Genomic DNA, 23,842 nt, shown 5'->3' on the forward strand with positions numbered 1-23,842 from the left:
TGGCTGTGCCATGGGCACTGACAGCCCCAGGAACAGGGTCAACTCCCAGGTGGACAGGGGTGGCCCAGGACGCTGCTGACACTCCTGGGGGTCCTCATTGGCTCTGACACATCACTGCCTCCACGGGGCACTGGTATCCTTGAACATGACGCCATGTGTCTGTGCCTCTCTCCAGGTCTGTCAGCTGCCTGGGGACCGGACTGCAGGTCCTCAGGTGCTGTTGGTTGGAGGAGGGAGGGGTACACCACCACTTTGTGGACTGCTTTGTCTGGAGTATCTCTTACTGACCGTGGGGGCGGGGGGCCCGGCAGGCTTGCCTGGCATTCTTCCCGGATTGGCTGTGCCATGTCCCTCTTCCCGAGTGCCCTGGGAGGACCGTGGGCCTGTGCTGCCGTGCACGGTGTCACCTACCTGTTTGTGCAGCCTTCCTGCGTGACCAGCCAGACCCTGGCCACGTGCAGTGTTATGTAGCAGCTGTGTTTTTAGAACAGCAGGGTTGAGCGACAGCTTACGTGTCATCAGTGCACGCATTTCAAAGGACACGTGCAGGATTTTCAGCAGACGTACGGAGTTGGGCCGCCGACACCACAATCCACATGTAGAACGTTTCCATCACCCGGAAAGATGGCTTGTGTCTCGCTGCAGCCACCCTCCAGTGCCACCCAGACCCAGGCAAGTGCTCACCTGCTTCCTGTCTCCACGGATTCACCTTTTCTGGCCATCTCCTGCCAGTGGAGTCACACATACGTGCTCCTGTTCGGCGGCAATATCGATGCCTCTCCCTCCTGGTTCCTGGCAGGAAACAGGATGTATTTGCGGTGGGAGAGTCTCCAGGCCTCAGGGAGATCACTGCCCTTGTCCACACTGGCTGGAACTGCATCCCATCTGCTCTCCATGGCCTCGGCTCTCTGTTCTTGTTCTCATCACTGAGAACCAGAGCTGTTTGGTGATGCACAGGCTCTGGCCCAATAATTTGGAGCTCATCTTTCCTCCACGCCCTGCACCCTGTTGTCACTGAATAGTGTGACCTTCCCCTGGTGGGCAGACTCTATGGTGGCCCCATGATCCCTAGCACCTCCCCTCAAGTGTGGGCGGGGCCTGTGGTGGACTTCTGACTGTAATCACAACAAAGGCAGATGATTCCGTGACCTTAGATTGTCCTGGCATTCTTGCTGGGCTTTCTCTCTCCCTGTTGGCTTTGAGGAAGCAAGTGGTCACTCTGGGGGCCCTCACAAGCCAAGGAACTACACGTGCTTCCAGAAACCGCAGGCAGCCCCCAGCAACCCCCAGCAGCACCCCCCCAAACCCAAATCTCTTGGTTTTACAGCTGTAAGGAATTGGATTCTACCAATAACCGTGCAAGTAGAAAACTGGATCCTTCCCCAGTCAAACCACCGGATGAGAACCCTGTTCTAGTTGGCACCTTGCCGGCAGCCTTGGGAGAGCCCAGCAGTGCATCCAGGTAAGCTCTGAAACTGTTAGATGATCCATGTGTGTATATTTTTAAGCTGCTAATTTTGTGCTGATGTTTCGCAGCAATGGAAGACTAATTCATCCCCCACACAGGATGGCCATCTCCCAGGCCACACCCCTGTCCCATAATCTTCTGTACCTCTACTACCCTGCTTCACTTCAAGCCTTCATCTTGCCCAGGATTACTGCAATGGCCTTCCATCGATTTCCCTGCCTGTGGACTCCCTCCCAACCAGCCTCTCCCCTCCCATGCCCGCTTCACTCTGATGCAGTGAGGTCTTTGTGGAGCCCGGGGCCTGGCCCTGGCAGCCTCCGTGTGGCACTGCATGGATCTCATGATCCAGTTCCAACACCCTTCGCAAGCTTCATTTTCTGTCCCTTCCTGCTCATACAACTACGTTCTGGCCACGCTGCACGACTTGGCCGTCCTTAGGTCTTCTGTGTGTGTCCCACCTCTGATTTGCATCAGCTCTTCTCCTTGTCTGGAATGCCAATCCATCGCTTTTCAGCCTGGAAAACTCTTATTCATTCTGCAAACCCCCAGGCTCAATATCACCTCTTTCTGAAATCTCCAGAGACAGAAAAGATTTGGACTTTATGTGGCACACCCTTCTTTCATTGACTCTCACGTGTCATCTTAGTTTGTGTCCTTAGAACCCCCACAGACTGTAGACAAGAACGTGGACTTGCTCTCCCCAAGCTCTAGAACCTGACTAACCCCTGTGCTGTTTAATGACCACTTTTAGAACGAACAGCTGGCTCTCTGCTCAAATACATGAACCAGAACCTTCAACTGCGACCTCATGTCAAGGTTATCCTAAGATCCCTTGATTTTGGGGGAGCTGGGTGTGTGGGTTGGGTGAGATAGGGTGAAGGGAGAGGCCGGTTCCAAATCCTGGGATGCACTCTGGAATGTACTGTCGATCTGAATGTCATTGTCATTGTTTTATTGAACTTCCAACCCTGGCCGGGGTCCCAACTAGGGGACACCAACCTGGTAGAAGTCTCAAACTATGCAGAAAGGATCCGAGGAGTGTAGACCTTCCCCTGATTTATTGCTACAACTGAAATTGCTCCCCCTGCCCCCAGGTACCCCCCTCCCCCGCTGCTGTTTTTACCCCTTGGCCCTCCTCCCGACCTAGGTAGACATTTTCCTCAATTACCTGCTTGTTTTCTGCTTTCCTTGGGAGAGTGGGAAGCCCTGCGGGGGCTGGGGGCCATGCAGTGTTCCTTTCTACATTTCCAGCGCCTGGAAACACGGAACATTCCAGGCATGCAGGGTTGCGGGTCGAGTGAAGTACAGGGCACCTGTCCCCAGAACCTGGCTCTGCCCACACCCAGGCTGCCTTCCCTTCCTGAGGTTTGTAGAATTCAAACCATGGAGTCAGCCCTTCGCTTGTGCCATTTCATTGACTTTCCATTCGCCTTAGAATAAAGGGAATAACCTTCACCTCCAGAAATTTTTATGTATCCGTTCATCCCAGATTTAAGGATTGCCAAATAAACCGTGGATTTTTTTTATGGATTGCACTTACATTTAACCAAAAATGTAACTCTATCCCTAACCCTAAAGTCTAGAAGATATAATATGAATTTTTCTTCCTCGAGTATTTTTATCTTAGAGAATCATTTCGGTTTGTCTTCACATATGACTCAATTATAAATATGTAGAGCCTGCCAGTGGGCTTTGGTTGATTACAGTTTTAAGGGTCTAGGGTTTAAGATGTGAGGTATTAGAACCCATGGTGTCAGGGCAAAATGGTGTTCCCCACTGGTTGGCCCTCAGGGGGTGTGGGTCTGACTATCATCCTTTACTTGGGTGAAGACCCTTTGTCATTCTGCTGTTATGTAATGATGGATACGGGGCAGGGATGGTTGACGTCCAATCCCATTTCTATCGTTTCATCAGTTTCAAGTTCTTTGCGGAGGAAGAAGGAAAGCCCCTCCCATCTACTTCTGCTGAAGTTTTTAAGTTGTGGCCTTGCGGGCAGCCGATCAGTGGTGAGGAGCCTCAAGCACCGGCAGTGTTTGCAGTCACCGGCTCGGACAGCCCCCGTCTACGCCAGCCCACGGCCTGGCTGTGCATCATGTAGGGTGTCACCTGGGTGGAGATATAAAGGCGAATCATGCTAGCACGACAGAGCCCACAGACTCCAGATGGCTGGGTATTTGGGGAGGAGGTGAAGGAGAAACAAGTCCTGGGCCCTACAGCTGGACAGCAGCCAGCACGCACTGCGAGGTCTTCAGGTCAGTCTGTTTCAGGGCGATGTTGTCCTGTCACTGAGTCCGTGGGACAGCATGGAAGTGTCCTTCCTCACTATTTCCGGAAGCATGTGATAAATAAGACCGCTTCTCCTAAGCCAACACTGCTTGTAAACTATATATGCCTAAGAAATTAAAATGAATCTCAGGGCAACTGAGGGGCTCAGTCAATTGAGTGTCTGACTCTTGATTTCAGCTCAGGTCATGATCTCATGGTTTGTGAGTTGGAGCCGTGTGTCCAGCTCCGTGCACGGAGCCTGCTTGGGATTCTCTCTCTCCCTCTCTTCCCCTCCCCTGCTCTTGCTATCTCTCTCAAGATAAAGAAGTAACTTAAGAAAATCTTTAAAAAAATTAAAATGAATCTCTCTGTCGCCAAGTGAACACCCTCCAAAGGGTGCCCTCAGCTGGTGTTTTGATCTGTTTTCCGCAGTGGGTCAGCCGTCTCTCTCCAGTGCTTGCAGGAGGCGTTTTTCCACATGGGACAAACCTCAGTGTTGCCTTGTGTCAACTCCAGGAAGGAAATTGGCAAATGCATGAGTTTGCCTGTAGCGTCCACTTCAGTTCCCGGGGCCACGGTGAGTCAGGAAGGGGGCTCTCGGTCCCATCACGAGTGTTCTTGCGGAACTGCCGCGTGAGCCCGAGAGGGACGCCTGTGTGCCTCTGAGGGACTTGTGCACCCCCGCATCATGACCTCTTCCTCCGCCAGGGTGACAGGTGCACAGCCAGTCCTCGGGAAGTGGAGTCCAGAATGACAACCACAGAGGGAAGGAACTTTGCAGACGGTGAGGTTGGACTTGCAGAGAAGGACAGAGAAGCCAGGGCATACGTGTGCAGAGAGGAATTACTTAGTTCCCATTCTTCCCTTACAGCCATGAGCTCTCCACTGGTTCCATAGTTTCCTCCTGCACGGCCTCCCCACACCCTGCTCCATGCAGAGAGAGCTGCCTGGGGGTGGGTCCTCAGTTCCCGGAGCATGTCCTTGATTCCTGGAGCGCTCCCTAGGTTCTGGGGGCACTGCCTAGGTTTCGGGGATGGGTCCCAGATTCCTGGAACATTCTTTGGGTTCTGGGGGTGCACCCTGGATTCTGGGGGTGAGCCTGGGTTCCGAGGGCACCTAGTTCCACCCTGGAAAGCATGCAGAGGACCATGTGAGAGGCACCTCATCCTCCCCCGCCTCACCAACCTCATCAGTAATGCATTTGATTTGGTCTCTGAAGGCCCTCCAGGTGCTCAAGGAGCGGGGCTCTCAAAGGGCCGTGGAGGAGAGCCACCGTTTCTCTGTGATCCTCAAGGCGGCTCAGGGGCTCCAGAGGCCAGGCTGAGCTGGTAATTGTCACTGCTAAGTGTCCCTGTGATTTCTGCCAAGCCCTCTGGTCAGCGAGTGCTCTCCAGGAAGTCCAGGGTCCGGGCTCTATTTTCTTGGCACCAATTAACTTCCGCTGCCTTTTCTTGTGGGTCCGTGGAATTACACTGCGCTCTTTACGAGGGTGTTTAGTGATTCTCATCGACTGTTGAGGAGCCTGCTGGGACCCTGCCAACTGATCTTAACAAGCCCACTTACTGCAGGATTTCCCACTGCTTTCCTGGGCGAGGAATTCCTTAACCAAAGGCACGTCTCCCAGGAGAACTTCGAGAAGGTGCCTCGTTATGAATATTTTGATGTTGAAAATGTTCAGCGTGTAGGTTGGTTGTAAAGCCGGCCAGTGTGTTTGGAAGAGCAGGGTGGGCCTTGGGCAAACTCGGAGCCGGGTGGGATTCGGAGTCGGCCCTCTGCCTTTTATCCCTCGTGCTTCTTTCTTCTTCTCACCCGCCCTGGGACCCCTGGCTCCAGCTACACGCCTCCCCTCCGCCCGGCCACACCGAAAGGCCCGCGCTAATTGGTGATTAGGCACTAATGCATGGCGACCGTTGGCTTGTTTCCTCCCCTGGATAACTTTCCCTTCCTTTTTATATTAACCGGTGCCTTTCATGTCTTAACAAGAGGGGCCAGCTTGTGTGAGACTTCAGGAATGGTAGGTGAGAGAGAGCTGAACTCCTGGCTTCCCTCCCAAATGCACGTAGTCTGGGTGGCTACGTGTGCCACACGGGATTGTGACTGGCCCCGGATCCAGGGGTAATGGGGGCTGTTTGAGAGAGAGCGGGTGGCATGACCTCTCCGGTCCACCTGCAGAATGGAAGAGGGGCCGGTCTCTGGACGTGGTGGGGGCTCTGGGGGATCACGGAGGATGAAGCTTGTTTGTGATGCACCCAGGAACCCAAGCTGATGGGAGAGCCTACAAGGTCAGACTCTGGGGCATCAGGCAGGTGGAGAGAGCCTCCTGCTAGAAACATACACGGTAGAAAATTAGAATTTACCATCGGGCAAGCTGAGGGGTAATCAGCTTATTACAGTAGGAGTCTTGATTATCCAAGAGCAGGTGGGGCAAGTCAGGAACAAACTCAATCCATTAAATGAGGGAGACTGATGCTTTTGGATTCACCATGGGGTTGGATTCTGAGAACGGATTTGTTTTTATCTTCCCAGATTCCCCAGGCCACGGGAGAGAGGCCCCTTGGAGAAAGACCTTGGTTCAAACAGTGTTCTCCAGGTCTGGAGCAGCGCCGTCCGACAGGGCCTGTCGCAGGGATAGGGCTGTGCTACGTCTGTGCCGTCCAGGGTGGGGAAGCTGCTCACACGCCCAGCCTGCGGGCACAGCGTGTGTGGCTAGTGCGCCTGAGGAACTGACGTTTCCTGTCATTTTTCCTGAAGTATGTTCTGGGTCATCTGAATACCCGCATGTGGCTGGAGGCTGCCCACTAGAGGGTGCCATCTAGAACATGGTGTGCAGGTGGTGGTGGGGGAGGCAGGGGGGCCGGGGAGGGGAGTGCAGAGAGGGGGCCTGGGGAGTGGAGGGTGCCAGATGGAGAGGACATTATAGAGCTTGTGGGCACATCTGGGCTTGTCCCTGGGGATGGCAGAAGCCACAGAAGGGTTTCAGGAGCAGAGTAGTGCACACTCAGGTCTAGAGTTTAAAAGAGGGGCACCTGGCGGGCTCAGTCGGTTAAGCGTCAAATCTCAGCTCAGGTCATGATCTTACAGTTCATGAGTTTGAGCCCCACATCGGGCTCTCTGCTCAGTTTGGAGCCTGCCTAGGATGGTCTGTCCCCTTCTCTCTCTGCCTGTCCCCTGCTCTCTCTTTCTTTCTCTCAAAAATAAAACAAGCAAACAGATGCCTCCTTCTGGGGTCCATGTTGGAGTAAGGCGAGGGGCAGGAGACCAGCCCGAGAAGGTCGCAGTAGATGGAGACACATACATAACATACAATGGTGTGTGATCGGGAGGAACAGTTAATGCCACGACCAGGGCCAGGCGCTCCACACTAATGGTCACCGCACCTGTAGAAAAATATCCCGTCCCAAAGGGAAGGTTGTCTGGGCTTTGCAATGAAGCTGTTGGTTGTTGAGAAAGACAACCAGAAAGTGAAGATGGAGCGGGAGCCTGGACCAGGAGCAGGTGCAGACACAGGCGCTGGAGTCTTGGCCACCTGGGCAAAGTCAGACTTGGACCGCCTGCCCTCGGTCAGGGCAAACCTCCTGGGACCGCAAGGGCAGAACTAAGAAGGGACTTTTTGGAGAGTAGGGGGAAATGACAGTGGCCAGGGCAGTGTCACCTGGTGGAGGTGACTCTCCTTGTCTGGAGAGTGTGGCCCCATCCTCCTGGCACTAGAGGTAAAATAGAGGTGTCCAGGAAGCAGGAAAGGGGCTGGCCATGCCACACGGGGACAGGAAGAGGTGGCCCCCATGGGACAGTGGTGTGATCCAGGAGCTCACGCAGGCAGGTGCTCTGAGAAATGGTGCGATGACTTACTAACTCACCAAGTTACTATTTAGCTTACACATCTATTTTTAAAAAATGTTTTCTTGTCTATGTTAAAAAAAAAAAAAAGGCCCAGCATTTGGACTAACCCAGTTCTGTCTGCATTGATCCTTCCTTATTTATCCTAAAGGAAGTAATCACGTCCACGTGCGAATCGTGAGCCTGAGGATGCTCCTCACGCTTTGTTTCTCTAAATGCGCGGCAGCAGCCGGTCGGGTCACTGGGGGGAGGCTAACCTGGGTCCTGGGTGTGATGTTGAAAGAAAATATCCAGGGACTTGAGAATTATCCAGATTATACTGATAAGTGATCAAAACCAAGTTACAAAAGAGAACATAGAGTTTACTCATAATTTTCTTGAAAAGAGTTATATAAAAAAAGGATCTATACATTCATGAAAAAAATTAGGATCATAAAACAAAATCTGATTACTCTGAGAAGTCGGATTTAGAATTAGAGGTGTTTTAAAATTTCCTCTTTTCTCTTTCATTTTTGTGAATACCGTACAAGAACATCCGTTGCTGGAAATTAGAAGAAATATCTTTCTGTTCTGTAAAGGATGAGTTGAGGGGGAGGGGCAGAGGGAGAGGCAGGGGGAGGCAGAGAGGGCTCTGCCTGGAGTGAGGCTCCCTTTTCCAGAAGCTCACCGTAGTAGATGGTGTTCAGATGTGAAAACACAGGAAGGCTGTTTCCAGTGAATCCTTTGTCCTCAGTCAAAAAAGCATTTTCCTCCTTCGCGGAAGGCAAAGTGCAGGCTGTGTCTGGTCCCGGGCATTGAGCTGGCCCCGTCGTGGGGGCCCGGTGGGACCATGCCTCTGAGCAGACAGTGACTCTGTGACTCCGGAGCACTCAGCCGAGAAAGGCGCCTCGTGCCCGAGCCCGGATCCGTGAGCCGCTGTCCAAGGGTGGCTGTGCAGAGCCCCGGGCCCTCCCGGTGACAGCAGCTCGCTGAGATGGGATTGCCTACTCAATTAGCTCGCAGGATTCCCAATCCCAGGGGTCCCGACTGTCAGACAGGATCCACAGGAGTGTGATGAAGGGCCTGTCGTTAGGACCCAGGCTGGGGCAGGGCCCTCTATAAATGGCCAAGCAAACGCTGGGCCACAGACCTGGGATCTCACAGATGGGGCAGTTCAAGGGTGTTTAATTGCATCCCTGCTCCTTTTTGGCACAGACATTTGGGTGATGGGTTGGCCTTCCTTAGGGAAAAAAGGAATCCTTTAGATGTTTGGGCATTCCTGCTCAGGTGTGACTTTCCGATGGAGTTGGAGAGCGAACCTTGCGCGCAGCCGGGCGGGGCTCCCCTGTGCCTGTGGCGCCACCCCCCAGCCCCAGAGTCCCTTTGGGCGGCCGCATGAGCACTGCTCCCGAAGGCATTTACACTGGCCTTTTGGAACAGACTTCAAAGCCCGATGCCCAATCATTCAATTATTCTTAAAACTGTCAATCTCACCCTCCGCGGAAGGCAGATTGCTCTTTGGAAGAGGACGGAAGGGGTTCGGCGCTGAGCTGAGGAAGAAGAGTAGCGCAGGAGGGGCACGTGCCCTAAGTAGCACGCTGGAAGCCTCTCCTTGTCGGGTCGAGGGTGGAGGCCCGAAGAAATCACAGGACGCGTCCAAGCCCACCTGGGCAGAGAGGGGCAGAGCCTCGACCGAAGCCAGCGCGCCGAGAGGTCCGGCCTCAGGCGGCGAGAAGCCCCGCGGGTCTGACCGGTGACCTTCCCTGATAAGGACTTACCACCACATGGCACCCTGCTCTAGAAAGCCCTGCGGTGAATGCGGCTCCAGTCCTGTGCCCACGGCTGGCTTTGGGCGTCTGAGGTGCTTCCAAATCAGACCCCTCTGGAAAGACCCCAAATGCTGTTTCCAAGCTTATAGAGACGTGAAGATCAGGCATATGGGGATGATGAGATTTTTCCCCGCCTCTCGTCGGAAAGTTTTGTGTTAGCTGTGGGCTGTGTTTCTTTATTGTGTGCTGAGGTCACGTATTTTTCTGGGTTGAGAGATAAACGTTTTCCTTCCAATAAAACAGTCTGCCATTTAAAACCGTGCCTGTTGGATGCAGCCGGACCAGAGATCACTCAGCACACACTTCCCAAGGGGTCTGCTCCTCCTTCAGGGGCAGTGGCTTCTGCGCCCACCCAGAAGTTAGGCTGGTGTTTTGCTGCCTTTCATGAATTGTTTGGACTTTATCTTTAATATATATTCAGATGTTGATCTTTTCATGAATTCAGACGGGACGTTTACCTTCCAGATTCCATTTGTGAGGGTTTGATGTGCTAAATGTGAAGTTTCGTGGTTGCAGGTAGGGCCTGGAGTGCTTTATGAAATATTTGTCGTTTGGGCTGTTGTGGGTCTTGACTGTTAGTATTCTTTCCCCAGGAGTTTTTTGTATTTCTTTTAGAATTAAAAACGTAGAATTTCAGGTTCAAGTTTTTGTACTATTTCTTCTCCGCCTCCTCCTCTCCTTCCTCCATCCCCTCCCTCACTGACTCTGCCTCTCTCTTTGCCTCTCATTTGCAAGAACTAATGGAAAGGGCATGAAGTGGTTGGACCTGGCGCTCACTGTTGCAAAGGCCCTCAGGAAGGACGGGACAGTTGTGGCCCTTACAACGGGCACCAAAGCACTGTGGGGCCAGCCGTTGGCATGACCAGGCATTCAAGGGCCCCTAAAATGTCATAGGCAAGGAAAGAGTAAGATGAAGCCTTTGGAGGCCAGCAGGTAAGTGCAGGACAGAATTCAGGAACCCAGAGAGTGACCAGAGGCAGACAAGGTCTGGAGCAGCCTCAACACAGCAGTGTCCCCACAGATGGAAGACTCAATCTTGGAAGCAGAGAGATGTGAAGTGAATGTTTAATACCCTGGTCCAAGAAGGTGGCATCTCCTGTGATTAGAATGATATAGAATTGATGTGTATCTGCAACAAATATCATAAAGATTCAGTATTCCTCAGAGAGGTGGAGAATCAGGAAAGGAAGGAAGGATGCAAGGCATTTCTCTTGGTTTGGTGGAAAAGCAGAAGATCCCTGGCCTATGAATCAGTCAAACTGGGGGTGCAGGGAACACAAGATTGCATATGAGAATGTTTCTTTTGTATCTAGATACACGATCTCAATCCCAGACAGAGGTTTGACTGGAGAAGACCTCTTCTTGGGCCGTCATGTCCCACGGCCCTGACTTGCTGGGCCTGATCTGGGCTGGCTCTGGTCATGGGTGACATTGGGCTTCTGCTGACCATGGCTTGTGATGGCTGATGTCAAGGCAACCAGTACCTGAGCCTTCCTGCTGCCATGCCTCTACTCTCTGGAGACTGGGCCGTTCCCTGGGGCCTCCCACTTGGCTCCACTACAGCCTTTTCCTCTTCTTCCAGCCCCCACCTCTACACACTCTGGCTCACAGAAGGCTGCTTCTTTCTTGTTTTAATATTTTAGAAGGAAAGTAGTGGCATCTTCTAAGATAGAGCTTGTTGGCTGATGTACAGATGCTGGGAGTCAAGCCTGCCTTGAAAGGCTGCCCTCTCTGCATGGTGGGTTTTCTATACTTGGAGCCCCAAAGCTGGCATTGTTTTGAGAGGGTTAACTAAGATTAATGAGCAAAGAAACATGAAGCCATAAAGGATCAGCATTTCCAATCAATGACTGAATAAATTTAATGTGTATTCCATTTGCAGTTTCTTTGGCGCAAACACATGGACACCAATTCTGAAAGGGGTTGCCTCTTTATGTTTCCGAGTAACCCACTAAGACTAAACACAGGGTGCACTTCCAGTTTAACGTGCTTTATTTAAGGTTTATACCGCAGTCGATGTATCGATCAAGAGGAATTTGTAGACTACAGAGGTGCGTTTAAGACGAGCTGACAGAGGACTGGAAACCTCGCGATTCCCAAGACTTTAACCCTTGTGAATTGCAACTTCAGCATCTGATTTGGGAGGGGAGAGGAAAGGGGAAGAAAAATAATTGTGGTAGAATAATGGAGACAGCAAAGCGAGAGCTGTAATTCCTACCAAATGCCCGCGCTATGAAACCAAGGAGAATCTCCATAGGTGTTCCGAGCCAACTTTGTGCATTAGCTTCGTAGAGAATGTATGTTTGAGCAGTGCGTAATGTGTGTCTCAGGCCGGAAGCTGGGCGAAGCCTCTGTCCACCTTATTCCTGCCATTAGCCCTGTACCAGCAAGAGAACAGCTCGCTCCTTTATCGCCCCCAGATTAGCCTACTGTGGCCCTCCTTCTTTCCGACATTTGAATAACAAGCTTGATGAAGCCACTTAACTCCCTCCAATTACAGGTGCCAAGTGGGGGTACACAAAAGAGAGGCCTTTTACATGTGTGAATGGTTTCACAGCCCAGTGTCATAATCAGATTCGAGAAATTGAACTTGCAGAAAGTTTGTGCTAGCCTGGTGGATTTTCATTTCAGATGTTGTCAACTCAAGGGCATTTGGACCAATCAATATCTGTCTGTCTTCTCGCACATAGAAAGTTAGCTATTAGAAAAGAGAGGCTTACAGCAGACTCAGCCAATACCATTAGCCCTAGCCTTAGGGCAGTTCTGTCCATGTGCCCGGGTAGGCACCTGCCCCCTCCCCTCCCCCACCATTAGGGAGGCCACTTGGGATGTCATTTGGACAGAGCGGGCAAAGAGCACTTCTTTATTCTTTCTCTTTTTTACACCCAGACTCCCCCAAAATCAATAAATCTGTTTTTTGCTTATTTTCAGAACTTTACTTCAATATAAGCAAGGACTTTCCTTCCAGCAACAAACTTGGCTAACACCATGTCAGGCTTATGTGTGTGTGTGTTTTCTTTCTCTGTTTCAATTTGAAAAATAATTGGAAATAATATCTGATTGATGTTCTCTCTCTCTCTCTTAGCTAAAGATTTCCTCGATGAAAGACCTTGATCCATGCGGCTCGTGATTCAGCACTTGATTTTCCACTCCAGGTGTCCTGCCGCTCCATGAGTCATTGTGGGAAATTAAGGAAATGCAGTATTGTTTTTAATCAGAGAGAACTTTATACTGATTGTGTTCATTGACTGATGTTTTCTATTTCGTTGTTACTGATGCTTTTCCTGTGATTTTTGTTTTGCACTGAACTTCTCCCTGACCGAGAGAAGACCCCGAAGCAGTTAAGATGCCAGGAAGGGAGAATTGAGAATTGGTTAGTGGAGATTTGGAGTATCTCCCGGCAGGACTTAGAATTTTGTTCAGCTTATTGTGATCTTTCTTTCTTTTTTCCCCTTCCCTCTTTCTTTCTTTCTTTCTTTCTTTCTTTCTTTCTTTCTTTCTTTCTTTCTTTCTTTCTTTCTTTCTTTCTTTTCTTTCTTTCTTTCTTTCTTTCTTTCTTTCCTTCTTTCCTTCCTTCCTTCCTTCCTTCCTTCCTTCCTTCCTTCCTTCCTTCCTCCCTCCCTCCCTCCCTCCTTTCTTTCTTTCTTTCTCTTTCTTTCTTTCTTTCTTTCTTTCTTTCTTTCTTTCTTTCTTTCTTTCTTTCTTTCTTTCTTTCTTTCTTTCTTTCTCTCCTTCCTTCCTTCCTTCCTTTCTTCCTTCCTCTTACTCTCTCTCTCTCTGCCTCTCATTAGCAAGAACTAACAAGAAGGGCATGAAGTAGTTGGACCTGGCGCTCACTGTTGCAAAGGCCCTCAGGAAGGACGGGACAGTTGTGGCCCTTACAATAGACACCAAAGCACTCTGGGGCCGGCTGTTGGCATGACCAGGCATCAAGGGCCCCTAAAATGTCATGGGCAAGGAAAGAGCTAGGCGAAGCCTTTGGAGGCCAGCAGGTAAGTGCAGGACAGAACTCAGGAACCCAGAGAGCGACCAGAGGCAGAAAAGGTCTGGGGCAGCAGCAAAATAGCAGTGTCTCCACAGACGGAAGACTCAATCTTGGAAGCAGAGAGATGTGAAGTGAATGTTTAATACCTTGGTCCAAGGAGGTGACATCTCCTTGATTGGAACAATATAGAATTGATGTGTATCTGCAACAAATATGATTAAGATTCAGTATTCCTCAGAGAGGCGAGAATCAGGGAATTCAGGTGGGTTTGTTGGCTGGAGCCGGTCCTCCGCCACCCGACCCATCTGCGGACAGAAAGGGCGTGCTCCATGGTAAAGGTGTCTGTTGGCAGACAAAAGTAAAGATGTGAATTTCCTCTCGGATTCCTGAGCAAGCACAAGACTTCTAGCCCTCTCTTCTAATATGACTCTGGATTGCTCTTTCTCTGAGAGTTGCTGTAGAGATAGCAGGAGCTTGCTGCATGGTGCAGACACACTCTATTTCGTTGTAATTAGCAAGGGTAATTCTCTGGCATGGCTCCAGAATGGTCCATGAGGGCTTTTCATATTTGAAAGCAGAGGAGAGCTCAAGGTGAGGTCCCGAGCTTTAGCACGGAAGACCAGTTCGAACCTGGAGCCAGAAGCGAGAAGCTAGGATTCTGATGACAGCCTTACTCGGGCCTCCAGGCAAAGCTTCCCACTGGGTTCCTTGTGGAGCTTCCGCTGGGGTGCTGCTCAGGGTGGGCCTGCCGCTGGGGTGCAGCTCAGGGTGGGCCTTCCGCTGGGGTGCAGCTCAGGGTGGGCCTGCCGCTGGGGTGCAGCTCAGGGTGGGCCTGCCGCTGGGGTGCAGCTCAGGGTGGGCCTGCGGGGTCTGGAAAGTGGATTCCTTTTCCACTGAGAATATAGAGCCTTCACTCTGGGGTTTGCTTTATTGTCCTGGCCTAAGCTCATCACTCGTTCTCAGCTGTGTCTTTGCTCATCTCTGTTCCCCGGTGGTAAAGAAACAGTCTGTGTGTTTTTCTTCATTTTTGCATCTTCAGTATCTATCAAAGGACTGTCCAGAAGCATCCCCCATACATATGAAGACAAATATGTCACTGAACACACTTTTCAATACAACTTTTTTTTTTTTTTTTTTTTGGATACCAAGACTTTCTCAGTAAAGGAAGCCACGGGCCGACGGGCAAGGCTTGTCTTGGCACATACCGCACTGCTCCCCTGACCTGACTTTGGGTGGCACTGGTCCAACCTGGAGCTCTGACTCGAAGTCCTGCTTCCTGGGTTGGATCTCAAGGATGTACTGCATACTGCCCCCTGTACCGAGGGGAGGGGCTGGCCCTAAGCCTGGGCTAATCATAGTGCCCTGTTTTCTGGTCACGTGGTACATCTCCATGTGGTCAAGTGACAAAATGGAATCTAAGTCTAATCAAAGCTGAGCGAGTTAAAGGAAATCTTATCTTGCTAGTGGGGGAGTTGGGCTAATATGAGCCTGGAAGCTTCCAGAAGCTCTGGTCTTGGCCTCAAAGAGAAGTTCAGCTGGGGGAAACTAGAGGGTGGCTTCCAGATCCAGCTGTCTTCACCCATTCCTTGTAACTTCCCAGCTGCGTGCATCGGGCATCCCTTCTTTCTCCCCAGCCTGTTTGGATGATTTCTGTCACTGCCACCAAAAAAGCCTTGATGAGTAAGACATCTTGAGATTCCACAGGAGTTTTAAAAATCCAAATGTTTGAGTCCTCACTTTTTAGATCCTTATTCCTAAAAGAGGAGGCTTCCACGGTCCAAAAGATAAAGAATTGTATAGATACCATGTGGTACCTCTAAGAAATTGAAACAGGACAATTTTTCAAAATATTTAAACTACCATTCCTTCTAGTTATTTATTTTCAAATGTATATGTGGTTCTTGGCGAATAAGAGACTATTTGTATTAATCAGTGCCCTTTTTAAAGTGCCTTCCCCTGCAATCCTTTATCTCTAGATAAACATGGTGCTTCTCAAACATTGGAGGGAAATCACACTCGGGTTTTTGTATGGCTTCTTCTCTTTGAGTATAATGAATGGATTTGGGAGCAAAAATAGTCCGTGCTTCAACAGCTGCAATACGGAAATCTTCCTTTCCAAGGCAGTCAGGTCCCACAGCACGTTTTCACTGTAACAATGAGGTTGAGTTAAAAAAACATAATAAAGCCATCATCGTCTTCAGAAGTGTCAATTTAAAGCTCAAAGCAGGGAGTTTGGGCCCTCACCTACCATTTCTTTTCTTCTGCCAGTTCTAAAAATTAAATTCTCTGTAACTGTAGTTTTCTTTCTATTCAGTCTGAACCTAAACTGCGAGGTTGGAGGAGTTTAAGTTTACAAGTAGAACCACTGCTGAAATAGCTACACAAGTCCGCCTTTTGACCAACCATCAGAGGGAACATAAATGTGCTTAGCAGACCTCTCTTTTTTGTCTGTTCAGCATCCTTTTTGTTGAGTAACGAGTGGTTTTGCATTCAAAAATGGTCTACTCAAATCCTGAGGGCTAGCCCCCTCCTTCTGCCTTTTAGCCTGGAGAGCCTCAATGTGTGCACTTGACCTCCAATCAGAGTACACAGAGTACCCCTTCACAGCATGAGTGATTGTCTTGAGATTGGGTTCAAGATCCCACTGGGTCACAGAGAGTCCTCTGGGCTTATGTTGGAGCTTTCGGGAAAGGAGTGCACTTTCTCTGGGATCATGAACTGTAAGGACCAAAGTTCAGAGCTATGGACAACATCTGCCTGAGGGAAGCAATAGCTGGAGGATGGAGTTGTCCATCTGGCTGGCTTGAACCTTGAGCTCTAGTCATGGAGGAAGTGGACCCTGCCTCTGCCCCTAGACTTTCCAGATTATTTGAGGCTAATGGATTGTTTTTTGTGCTTAAGTTGTTACTTACGTCCCAAAGAGTTCCAGTGGGTATAGTGTGGTAGTGTGGAAATTAAGAACTTCTTTAGTTTTTAACCTAACTGCTGTCAAAGTGTCTAGACATGCTATTTATGTGTCTAGGTCTTGGAAATGGTGTTTCTTGAAGCCACGGGTTTCAGACACATTACTTATTGGGCTTAGGATGCACTACGCACCTTTATGGTTTTGTTCATTCATTCGGTTTCTGTAAGTGGTGGATTCAAAGAGTAGGGTTAGCTTTGCTCCAGAAGTACCACCAGTGTGTTGGGGACTTTGAAGATTATACAATAAACAAAAACATTTAAAACATTCAGGATAAATGACAATTGGATGGAGAATCTGAGTCAGGCTAAGTCAAGTTGACAGTGGGTGAAAACCTCGAGTCACAGAAAGCTGCTGTACAACTGGACATCAGTCTTGACTCTGGCCTTGTCACTTGGCTCGTAAACAGAAAGTTTCCTTGAGTTTTGGCAACGTGGCACCTCCTGGTCACCGGGTTTGTTGAGCTGAAGAGCGATCTGCAAATCATAGAAATGGTAGACGTTGGTAATATTCCTCAGCATTTTAAGGAGCACGTCTGCTCCATTCCAGTTTCCAGGCTTGGTGTTGTCTGTCGTAGGCTGGAGAGGAAAAGTGCTGCTCAGAGAGAAACCTTATTATGGAGAAGGGCAGGGGTGGAAGAGAAAGGATGGTAAGCCAAAAGTTGTATTTCTGAGATTAAAAACAAACAAGTGAAAACAACTGCTTTCTTCTGCTCCCATGATTCTTGCGTTTTAAAGGTTAAAAACCCCAGTATATAGACGTCTCTTCATGTCCACCATGACTGACTTTGTATGTCAGGCTGCGCAGATACAGGAGCAGGGCTTGGCTGTTTCGGCCATGGCTCACCCTCCTGCGGGGCAACCAAATCTAATACTAGAGTAGGGTCCCAGGGGGAAAGGTCTGGAAAAGGGGGAACAGGAACCAAAGCAGACAGGACAGCAAAACAGTCCCTTAGCTGTGAAGTTGCAAGTGCTATGAGTACAAAATCAGCCAGCTGGTCCCCCTACACGATTGTTTCTGTGATGTCCAGATCCTAAGCTGGAGCAGTGGCTGGTTTTTCAGAAACAACATATTTTATTTTACTATAACCGTAGAGTCACATCAGTTGTAATGAACAATGCAGAGACATTATGCATATTCTTCACTCTCGTTTCCTTTCATGGTAACATCTTGGGTAGACTCATTGATGTTGATACAATCCAGCCATTTTATTCACATTTAACGTGTCTTACACATTCTTGAGGGGGTGTGTGCGCATGTGTGTTTCCTTCTACTCAGTTCTACAGATGTGTGTGATCTCCACTGCTTTCAAGACGTGAAACAGCTCTGCCATGAGATTCTCCTGCATCTAAGCATTTCAGTCTTTCAGTGTTTCTGTTGTGGTCAGTAAGTGTGACTTTTCATTGTTTGGAGCCTCAATGTTTTTATGAAAGGCAAAGAGAAAGTAGGATTCCAGGCACCAAACTTTGCCTTCAGCCCCCTCCTGGGATCCGCGTGGGACCCTTGCCTGTGGTTGCACGATTAAGTCTCCTCGAGATGGATGCCGAGGGATGCCGTGTCTGGGAGGGATGGTCCTTTCAGTTTCTCTGCACTGATCTTCCTACTCACTGGTCGTTCTGAAATAAAACCACGAGCTGTTCATGCCGAAATGCCAATACATCTCCCCTCAGCCATGCTCCATGCCTGTCAGCTCATTTGGTTACAGCCTTCTCACATTTACTTAACCTGATGTATAGGAATAATGGAATATAATGAAAAGTCTTTGCAAATGATAGATTTTCTTCTGCATGCGTCCACATGGTCCACAGAATGTAGTTATTTTTAGTCGGAGCCATTCTCTGGCCATATTTTCAGCATATTGTATCATGAAGAAAGATCACGGATTTAGTCAGGGATTCTAAAAATCAGTGCATCTGTGATAAGGAAGCACTGCCTGCTCTGTCACAGCCCTTTCCAGGACCCTGTCCCGAAGTCTTCCCTGCACTCCACTGACACCTGGCCCATCTGCCAGAAACCTCTGTGTTTAGTGGAATCTACCAAGGATCTTGAAATCTAGCTAACTTCTCATACAAGATAAATTCTATTTGATTACCACTACTTAGATTCAATTGTTTTTAGAGAGAGATATTGAGAAAGAAAGATCATGAGCAGGGGAGGGACAGAGGGAGAGGAAGAGAGAATCTTAAGCAAGTTGCATGTCCAGTGTGGAGCCTGATTCGGGACTCATCTGACTATGAGGTCATGACTTGAACCAAAATCAAGAGTTAAACGCTTAACCAACCGAGTCACCCAGGAGCCCCAATTCTTTCCATTTTTAATTTGTTTGTCACTGAAGTAGGGTTGGGGCTCTCATACGTGGAAATCTGAAGTGAAGGCTGCCATTGCTTACGGGAAGTGGGCTCTGTGTTGGGGAACTTCTAGCCCCTGTCTTACTTGATCCATTTGAGAAGAGACCGTTGTTGGTTCAGATGTGCATTGACACTGTGTGCAGATTGACAGCTCACTCTTGGGGCCCCCACCCCACCCACTGGGGCCTCTCCAAGGATGGCCCTTGGACAAAGTTTTGGCTGGACTTGGCCCAGGTGTGTTTGGTCCCACCACTGCAGCCTGTCATGTGGACTGGTGTCCTGCATGTCCAGGATGGGCTTCCCTGATCAAGCTTGGGAAGTAGGACACGGGAGTTCTACTGTCTCATGGCTTCTGCCACTGTCTTGCTGTGGCCGACTCATCTTCCTATTCCTTCACCATGTCTATTTCCCTATGCGTCTTTGCTTCAGAAACTATGGCTGTTAAGACCAGACCCGTGTTTTGATGGCTGCTGATAGTCAACTAAGTGATGTTCCACACCAGCAAGGCATGATTAGAAGTGGGAAGAGTGTCCTGGTTGAGGCCACCAGGATCTGCAGACTGGCATGCCTCAGGGATATGTGGCTTATGGTCCAATGGGAGCCCAATGGGCTGGACCTCCCAGTCTACCTGGCACCATCCCACTGAGCAGTGCACTGAGTGAGACTCAGAGGAGCTGTCTTCATTGTTGCATGGCCAAGTGCCTCCCACTTTGCAGGGACTGCTTTGGATAGATTGTGTTCTCTAATGAGCTTCGTAATATTGGACGTGTGATCTCCACCTGTGAATCCGTTGCAGACCCAGAAGATGTGCCCTCCATGGACTGGGAGCCTCTTAGCATTTCATTTGAGATGAAGTGTCTTCTGTACATAGGTGAGGTCTGTGGTCACCTGGGACCCAGCTAAGGGACAGAAGGAGCCTGGGATAACTTTGAGCTGTAGCAGACGAGAATTTAGTTGCCCACTGGGGTTCTGTGTCATAGACGTGGACAATCAAGGGGTGTACCAAAATGGGGCAAGGAGAATGCAAACTTCCCCAGATGCTTCTAGCTTCTGAAAGCAGAAATCTGCTCTTGTGCCCTGTGTGAACTGCATGCCTCGCTCAGAGGTAGGCACATGGAGATGCATTACACAGGCCATGAACTTGACCCTAATTGCTGCCTTCCCTGGATGGGTCGGAAGCACCTGCATGTGCTCACCAGCTCCATGCTGTCCAAGCATCCTTCATGTCTCTAAACTGGATGGAGTCTGCATCACTGGGCAAGTGAACGTGCAGGGCAGCGGGGAGCCAGTGCCTTCGGACCCATGTGGACTTGAACAAGACAAAGCATTTCCACAGGATGCTTTCCTGACCTGGGTGACAGTGAGCTACCTCTGGAAGGCATTGCGCTGAGGTGTGCCTCCTCTGTCTGACTCCCTGGACCTCCTTCTTCTGGTTCAACAAGCCTCCCTTCCCCCACACCTGTCCTTCACCTTCTGTCCAGATGGACATGTTCATTCACAGTCTATACAGTTTATTGGTATTAATTTATAGTTCTGATTCAAAGAGTGAAGACATGCTCACTTTAGAATATGTAGAAATAAAGAGAAGCACGCAGAATACAGAAAGGTACCCTTACATTTCCTCTCCATATTTTGATCCGTCTCACTCCGTGGCTACGTCTATTTTGTTCATGTGGCTGGGAGCATCCGCTACATGCTGTCCTAATGTCCTCCTTCAACATCCCTGCCCTTCTGCGCTTCCTTGGGCCCCTCCCCACCCCCCATGACTTCTCCAAGGCTTGCGGGGCTCCCGCTCTCATGTTTCTTGAGGACCTTCTCCTCTGACCATCCAGCACTCGGGGCTCCTTTGCTGAGCACTGGAGCCCTGTCTGTGCCTTTCGCCAGTTCCTCACTTGTAGTGTTCTCCGATTTTGTCCCACCTCTGTGGTCAGGAGGGCGCCCTTCTTTCTCTTTGCACATCCACGAGCACCTAACGTTGGGCTGCCAGAAGGATTCTCAAGCGAGATATATGAAGATGTTACTGAAGAATAAAAAAATACCGTGTTAATAAGAACACGCATCTTCATTAATAATTGCTATCTCAGCCTCTAATCTCTTTTATGCTCTACTGGTAAGAGTTAATGCACTTCATGATTTTCATTCCTCAAAAAGCTGGTCGTGGACTTGACTGCACTCAGTGCTCTCTTAGACAGGGTTGAACAAGCATTCCCAACTTACCTGGGTGGAGCTGCTCTGGGCAGGCGCATACACCGGGGCTGGTGAGCAGAGAGGTCTCTCAGGCCGTCGGCCCCGGTCCCCGTTCCCTCCTTCCTCCCCGTTCCCTCCAAGAAGCACCCAGGGTGGGTTTTGGGGTGCGTGTGACTTTCCGGGGGGTAACCGCTTCGCAAGACCTTCCCTGGGCCGTGGAGAATGCGACAGAGAACATGCGGTTATCGGTTCTGTTTCAGAGATCAATGTTCCCTGTCATGGCGTGGGACTGGGGGGGCCGGGCAGACCCACACCCATATATTTTAATGATCTGACCCAACGGAAATCTCCTGGTTACAAAGACTCTGCCTTAGAATTTTAAAAAACCTAATAAATAATTTGTTATAACCGCAGGGTATCACTTTGCCATGTTACTTATTATGGAACTAGGATACTATTTAAATTGCTTATTTACAGCATTAAAATAAATAGCGGTTTGGGCGTTTTGGCAAAGCAGAGGACGTACGTTATAATCCGCCCGCCCCCCGCCCCCAGCCCTTCCTAGCTTCAGCACACCCTTCCTTCCTGCCAGGTCTGGGCTCTTTCCCGAGTTGCAATTACTCCATTATGCTATTAAAGTTCAGAATGCACAACACGCCTGACCTCCTGAAGGCATTTGCCAGTCATTTTTTTTTTTTATCTCCCCTAATACCTGTAGCTTCCTCTCTGTGCTAACATTTGACTGCAAGCATTCTGTAGGGTCTGCTGGTGAGCTGTCTCTTGAAGACCACTGGCCTCTGCACCTCTTATGGCCACTAATCGGGCCCCTGTCAGATCTCCGAGGGGGGTGGCCGGCAACACAGTGAATTAAATATCAGGCAAATCAGATCAAATGGCAGCCTGGCCCCCCCCAGGTAAGGAGCAGGCTCCGGGTGGCCCGCATCTGAGCAGACGCCTGTCCGTCCTCGGTTCACGCAGGGCACGGACCCTTGTTATATCAAGTGCCCCTCGCTTAAGCCCCACTAATTGGGTAGGATTGCTGCCGTCTGATGAGTCATAATTAGGACGAGATGCTTCTACCGGAGCCGTCTTATCGGGCGAAGGGTCAGGGACTAATGACTAGCAGACGGTGAGGGTTTTGTTGATGCCTGTAGTCTCTGCTGGAAAAAAAAAATCCACTTCTGCTGCATTTCTTCCGGCAGCAGGCACTGAATCTTTCCCCTCATTTGATTCAGTGACCTCTCAAGTGCATCATTGCCCCGAGGGCTCCGGGCCGTCCAGCAACTGTTAAGCCCCTTGGGCTGATAATCTTCTCCCACGTTTGCCCTTAACACCAGTCGCCCCACCATTAGCCGCAGCTGCACTGGTGCTCATTAGAGGCGATCGATGCGGGCGAGATGAAGCAGGCCTGCACCTCCGCCCTCCCGGCTCCTGCAGACTTTCGGCGGCCCACCAACGCCTTCCCAGCAGCCCCGCGACAAAAGGGGCTCTTTTCTGTTAAAAAAGGCACAACGTGGAAAAGGGTGAGGAGAAAGTACATATTTACCTTCTTGGTCTCGGGATGTCGTTGACTGTCTAGAGGACATTCTGTTTTCCTGTCATGTGTACTTTTCACATCATTGCCTCGGATGCTCCTGGAGTCGGGCAGGGCCCGCATCAAAATGTTTCCTAAGGAAAGAAGGCCTGGTCCTGCTTGAGGAGGCAGGGGAGGCGTGTTGACTCTGGATGCAGGTTGCTGCCTTGGCTCCTTCCAGAACAGGGTGATCCGGGGAAGCCAACAGCGGTTGTTGGAGTCCTGCTTCCTGCCAGAAGGTGCTGCCGGAGAGCCTGGTAGTGCTCGCTCTCCTCCTTCCCTGCGAAGGCGTGCGTCCCCCCTCCCCCCCCCTGCGCACAGCAGAAGGAGGAAGGGGGTCGGAGGCACAGGCTAGAGTCATCTCTGCTTCTCTGGCTTCTGCAGGCCAGTGTCTTTCTGGAAGAGCTGGGTCAAGAGGCCCACCGGACTGTTCTTCTTTTGTGATGGGCTGGGAAGCACGGGGACCCCCTTGGAACAAGAGCGGCCATGGCTTCTGTCTCTGGGGTTAGCAGTGGGCAGCAAGGCCCCCCTCTCCTCTGGCCCTGGGTGCCTTCAGCAGGTGCGCAGTTGCAGACCTCCAGCGGCCTTTGCTACACATGGAAAGGCCAGGAGAGATGCCGCGGTGGCATCTCGGCACCGGAAACTCAAGGTGTTTGCCTACGTTTTCGGCATAGGGGGCCGTCTGGAGTGAAGGGGTGTCCTGTGCCCTGTCTTCCCATCGAAGGAAACTAACTATCTAGAAAGGACCCCAGCAGAGCTGCACTGTTGTTCCCTAGGAGGGGTGTGTTTGGGCTAATGACCAGGAGACTTGGTGGCAGGAGAGCTCATCTGGACACCGCCACAACCGGGCCAGCAGAGAATGGACACTCCCGGAAGAGCCAGGCTCCTAAACAAATTCAGGCCAGGCAGCCTTCAGGCAGGCTGGGTGAGCCGTGGGACAAGGCATGTCTAGAGAACCCCTCAGCTTTCTCTGTGTCCTTCCATTGGAGCCTAAAACACTGCTTAGTGACAGAATCCATAATGTCTGGAAAATGGGCAAAAAGAAACAGTCCTCTGTAAGGAGAAGCAAAGAACAGTGACTTAGGACAAGAAAATCACAAGTTCTGAGCCCATGTCCTTCCATGAAATGAAGTGACAGCAAGGAATAGAGAACTCCATGAAATCAGAACAGGACTTTTGGAAGATGGCAGAAAACAAGACCCTCAAAGGCTACAAACCAGTAAATAATTCCTGAACTTATAACTGCAGTTTGCAACTAGAGGCGGGAAATGGACGTGAGAACTAAGGGAAGCTCAGAGAGAAGGGATAAAGAAATAAAGGGATAAAAGAGAAAGTAGGAGACCTGGAAAGACAAGAGATACCATATAAGTACAATGGCAATTCCTGAAGGCGAGCATAGGCTCCATGCT

General features: G+C 50.2%; 1 protein-coding gene across 1 annotated transcript; it reads left to right on the forward strand.

Moving 5' to 3' along the window:
• Positions 1-624: 624 nt before the first annotated feature.
• LOC115276591 lies at positions 625-23,124 on the forward strand. The gene is made up of 6 exons (XM_029920636.1): positions 625-826; positions 1,204-1,462; positions 4,166-4,310; positions 4,442-4,517; positions 6,260-6,392; positions 22,818-23,124. Exons 1-6 carry the CDS (start codon positions 625-627, stop codon positions 23,122-23,124), a joined length of 1,122 nt encoding a protein of 373 aa, XP_029776496.1.
• The last annotated feature ends 718 nt before the right edge of the window (positions 23,125-23,842 follow it).

The sequence above is a fragment of the Suricata suricatta genome, chromosome 2 (genome assembly GCF_006229205.1).
Source record: "Suricata suricatta isolate VVHF042 chromosome 2, meerkat_22Aug2017_6uvM2_HiC, whole genome shotgun sequence".
Classification (NCBI taxonomy): Eukaryota; Metazoa; Chordata; class Mammalia; order Carnivora; family Herpestidae; genus Suricata; species Suricata suricatta.

Coding starts and splice junctions, on each gene's coding strand:
- LOC115276591 (XM_029920636.1), top strand. CDS start 625: ATGGCTTGTGTCTCGCTGCAGCCACCCTCCAGTGCCACCCAGACCCAG. Junction 827..1,203: donor GATGTATTTGCGGTGGGAGA/GTCTCCAGGCCT, acceptor GTTGGCTTTGAG/GAAGCAAGTGGTCACTCTGG. Junction 1,463..4,165: donor GAGCCCAGCAGTGCATCCAG/GTAAGCTCTGAA, acceptor TGTTTTCCGCAG/TGGGTCAGCCGTCTCTCTCC.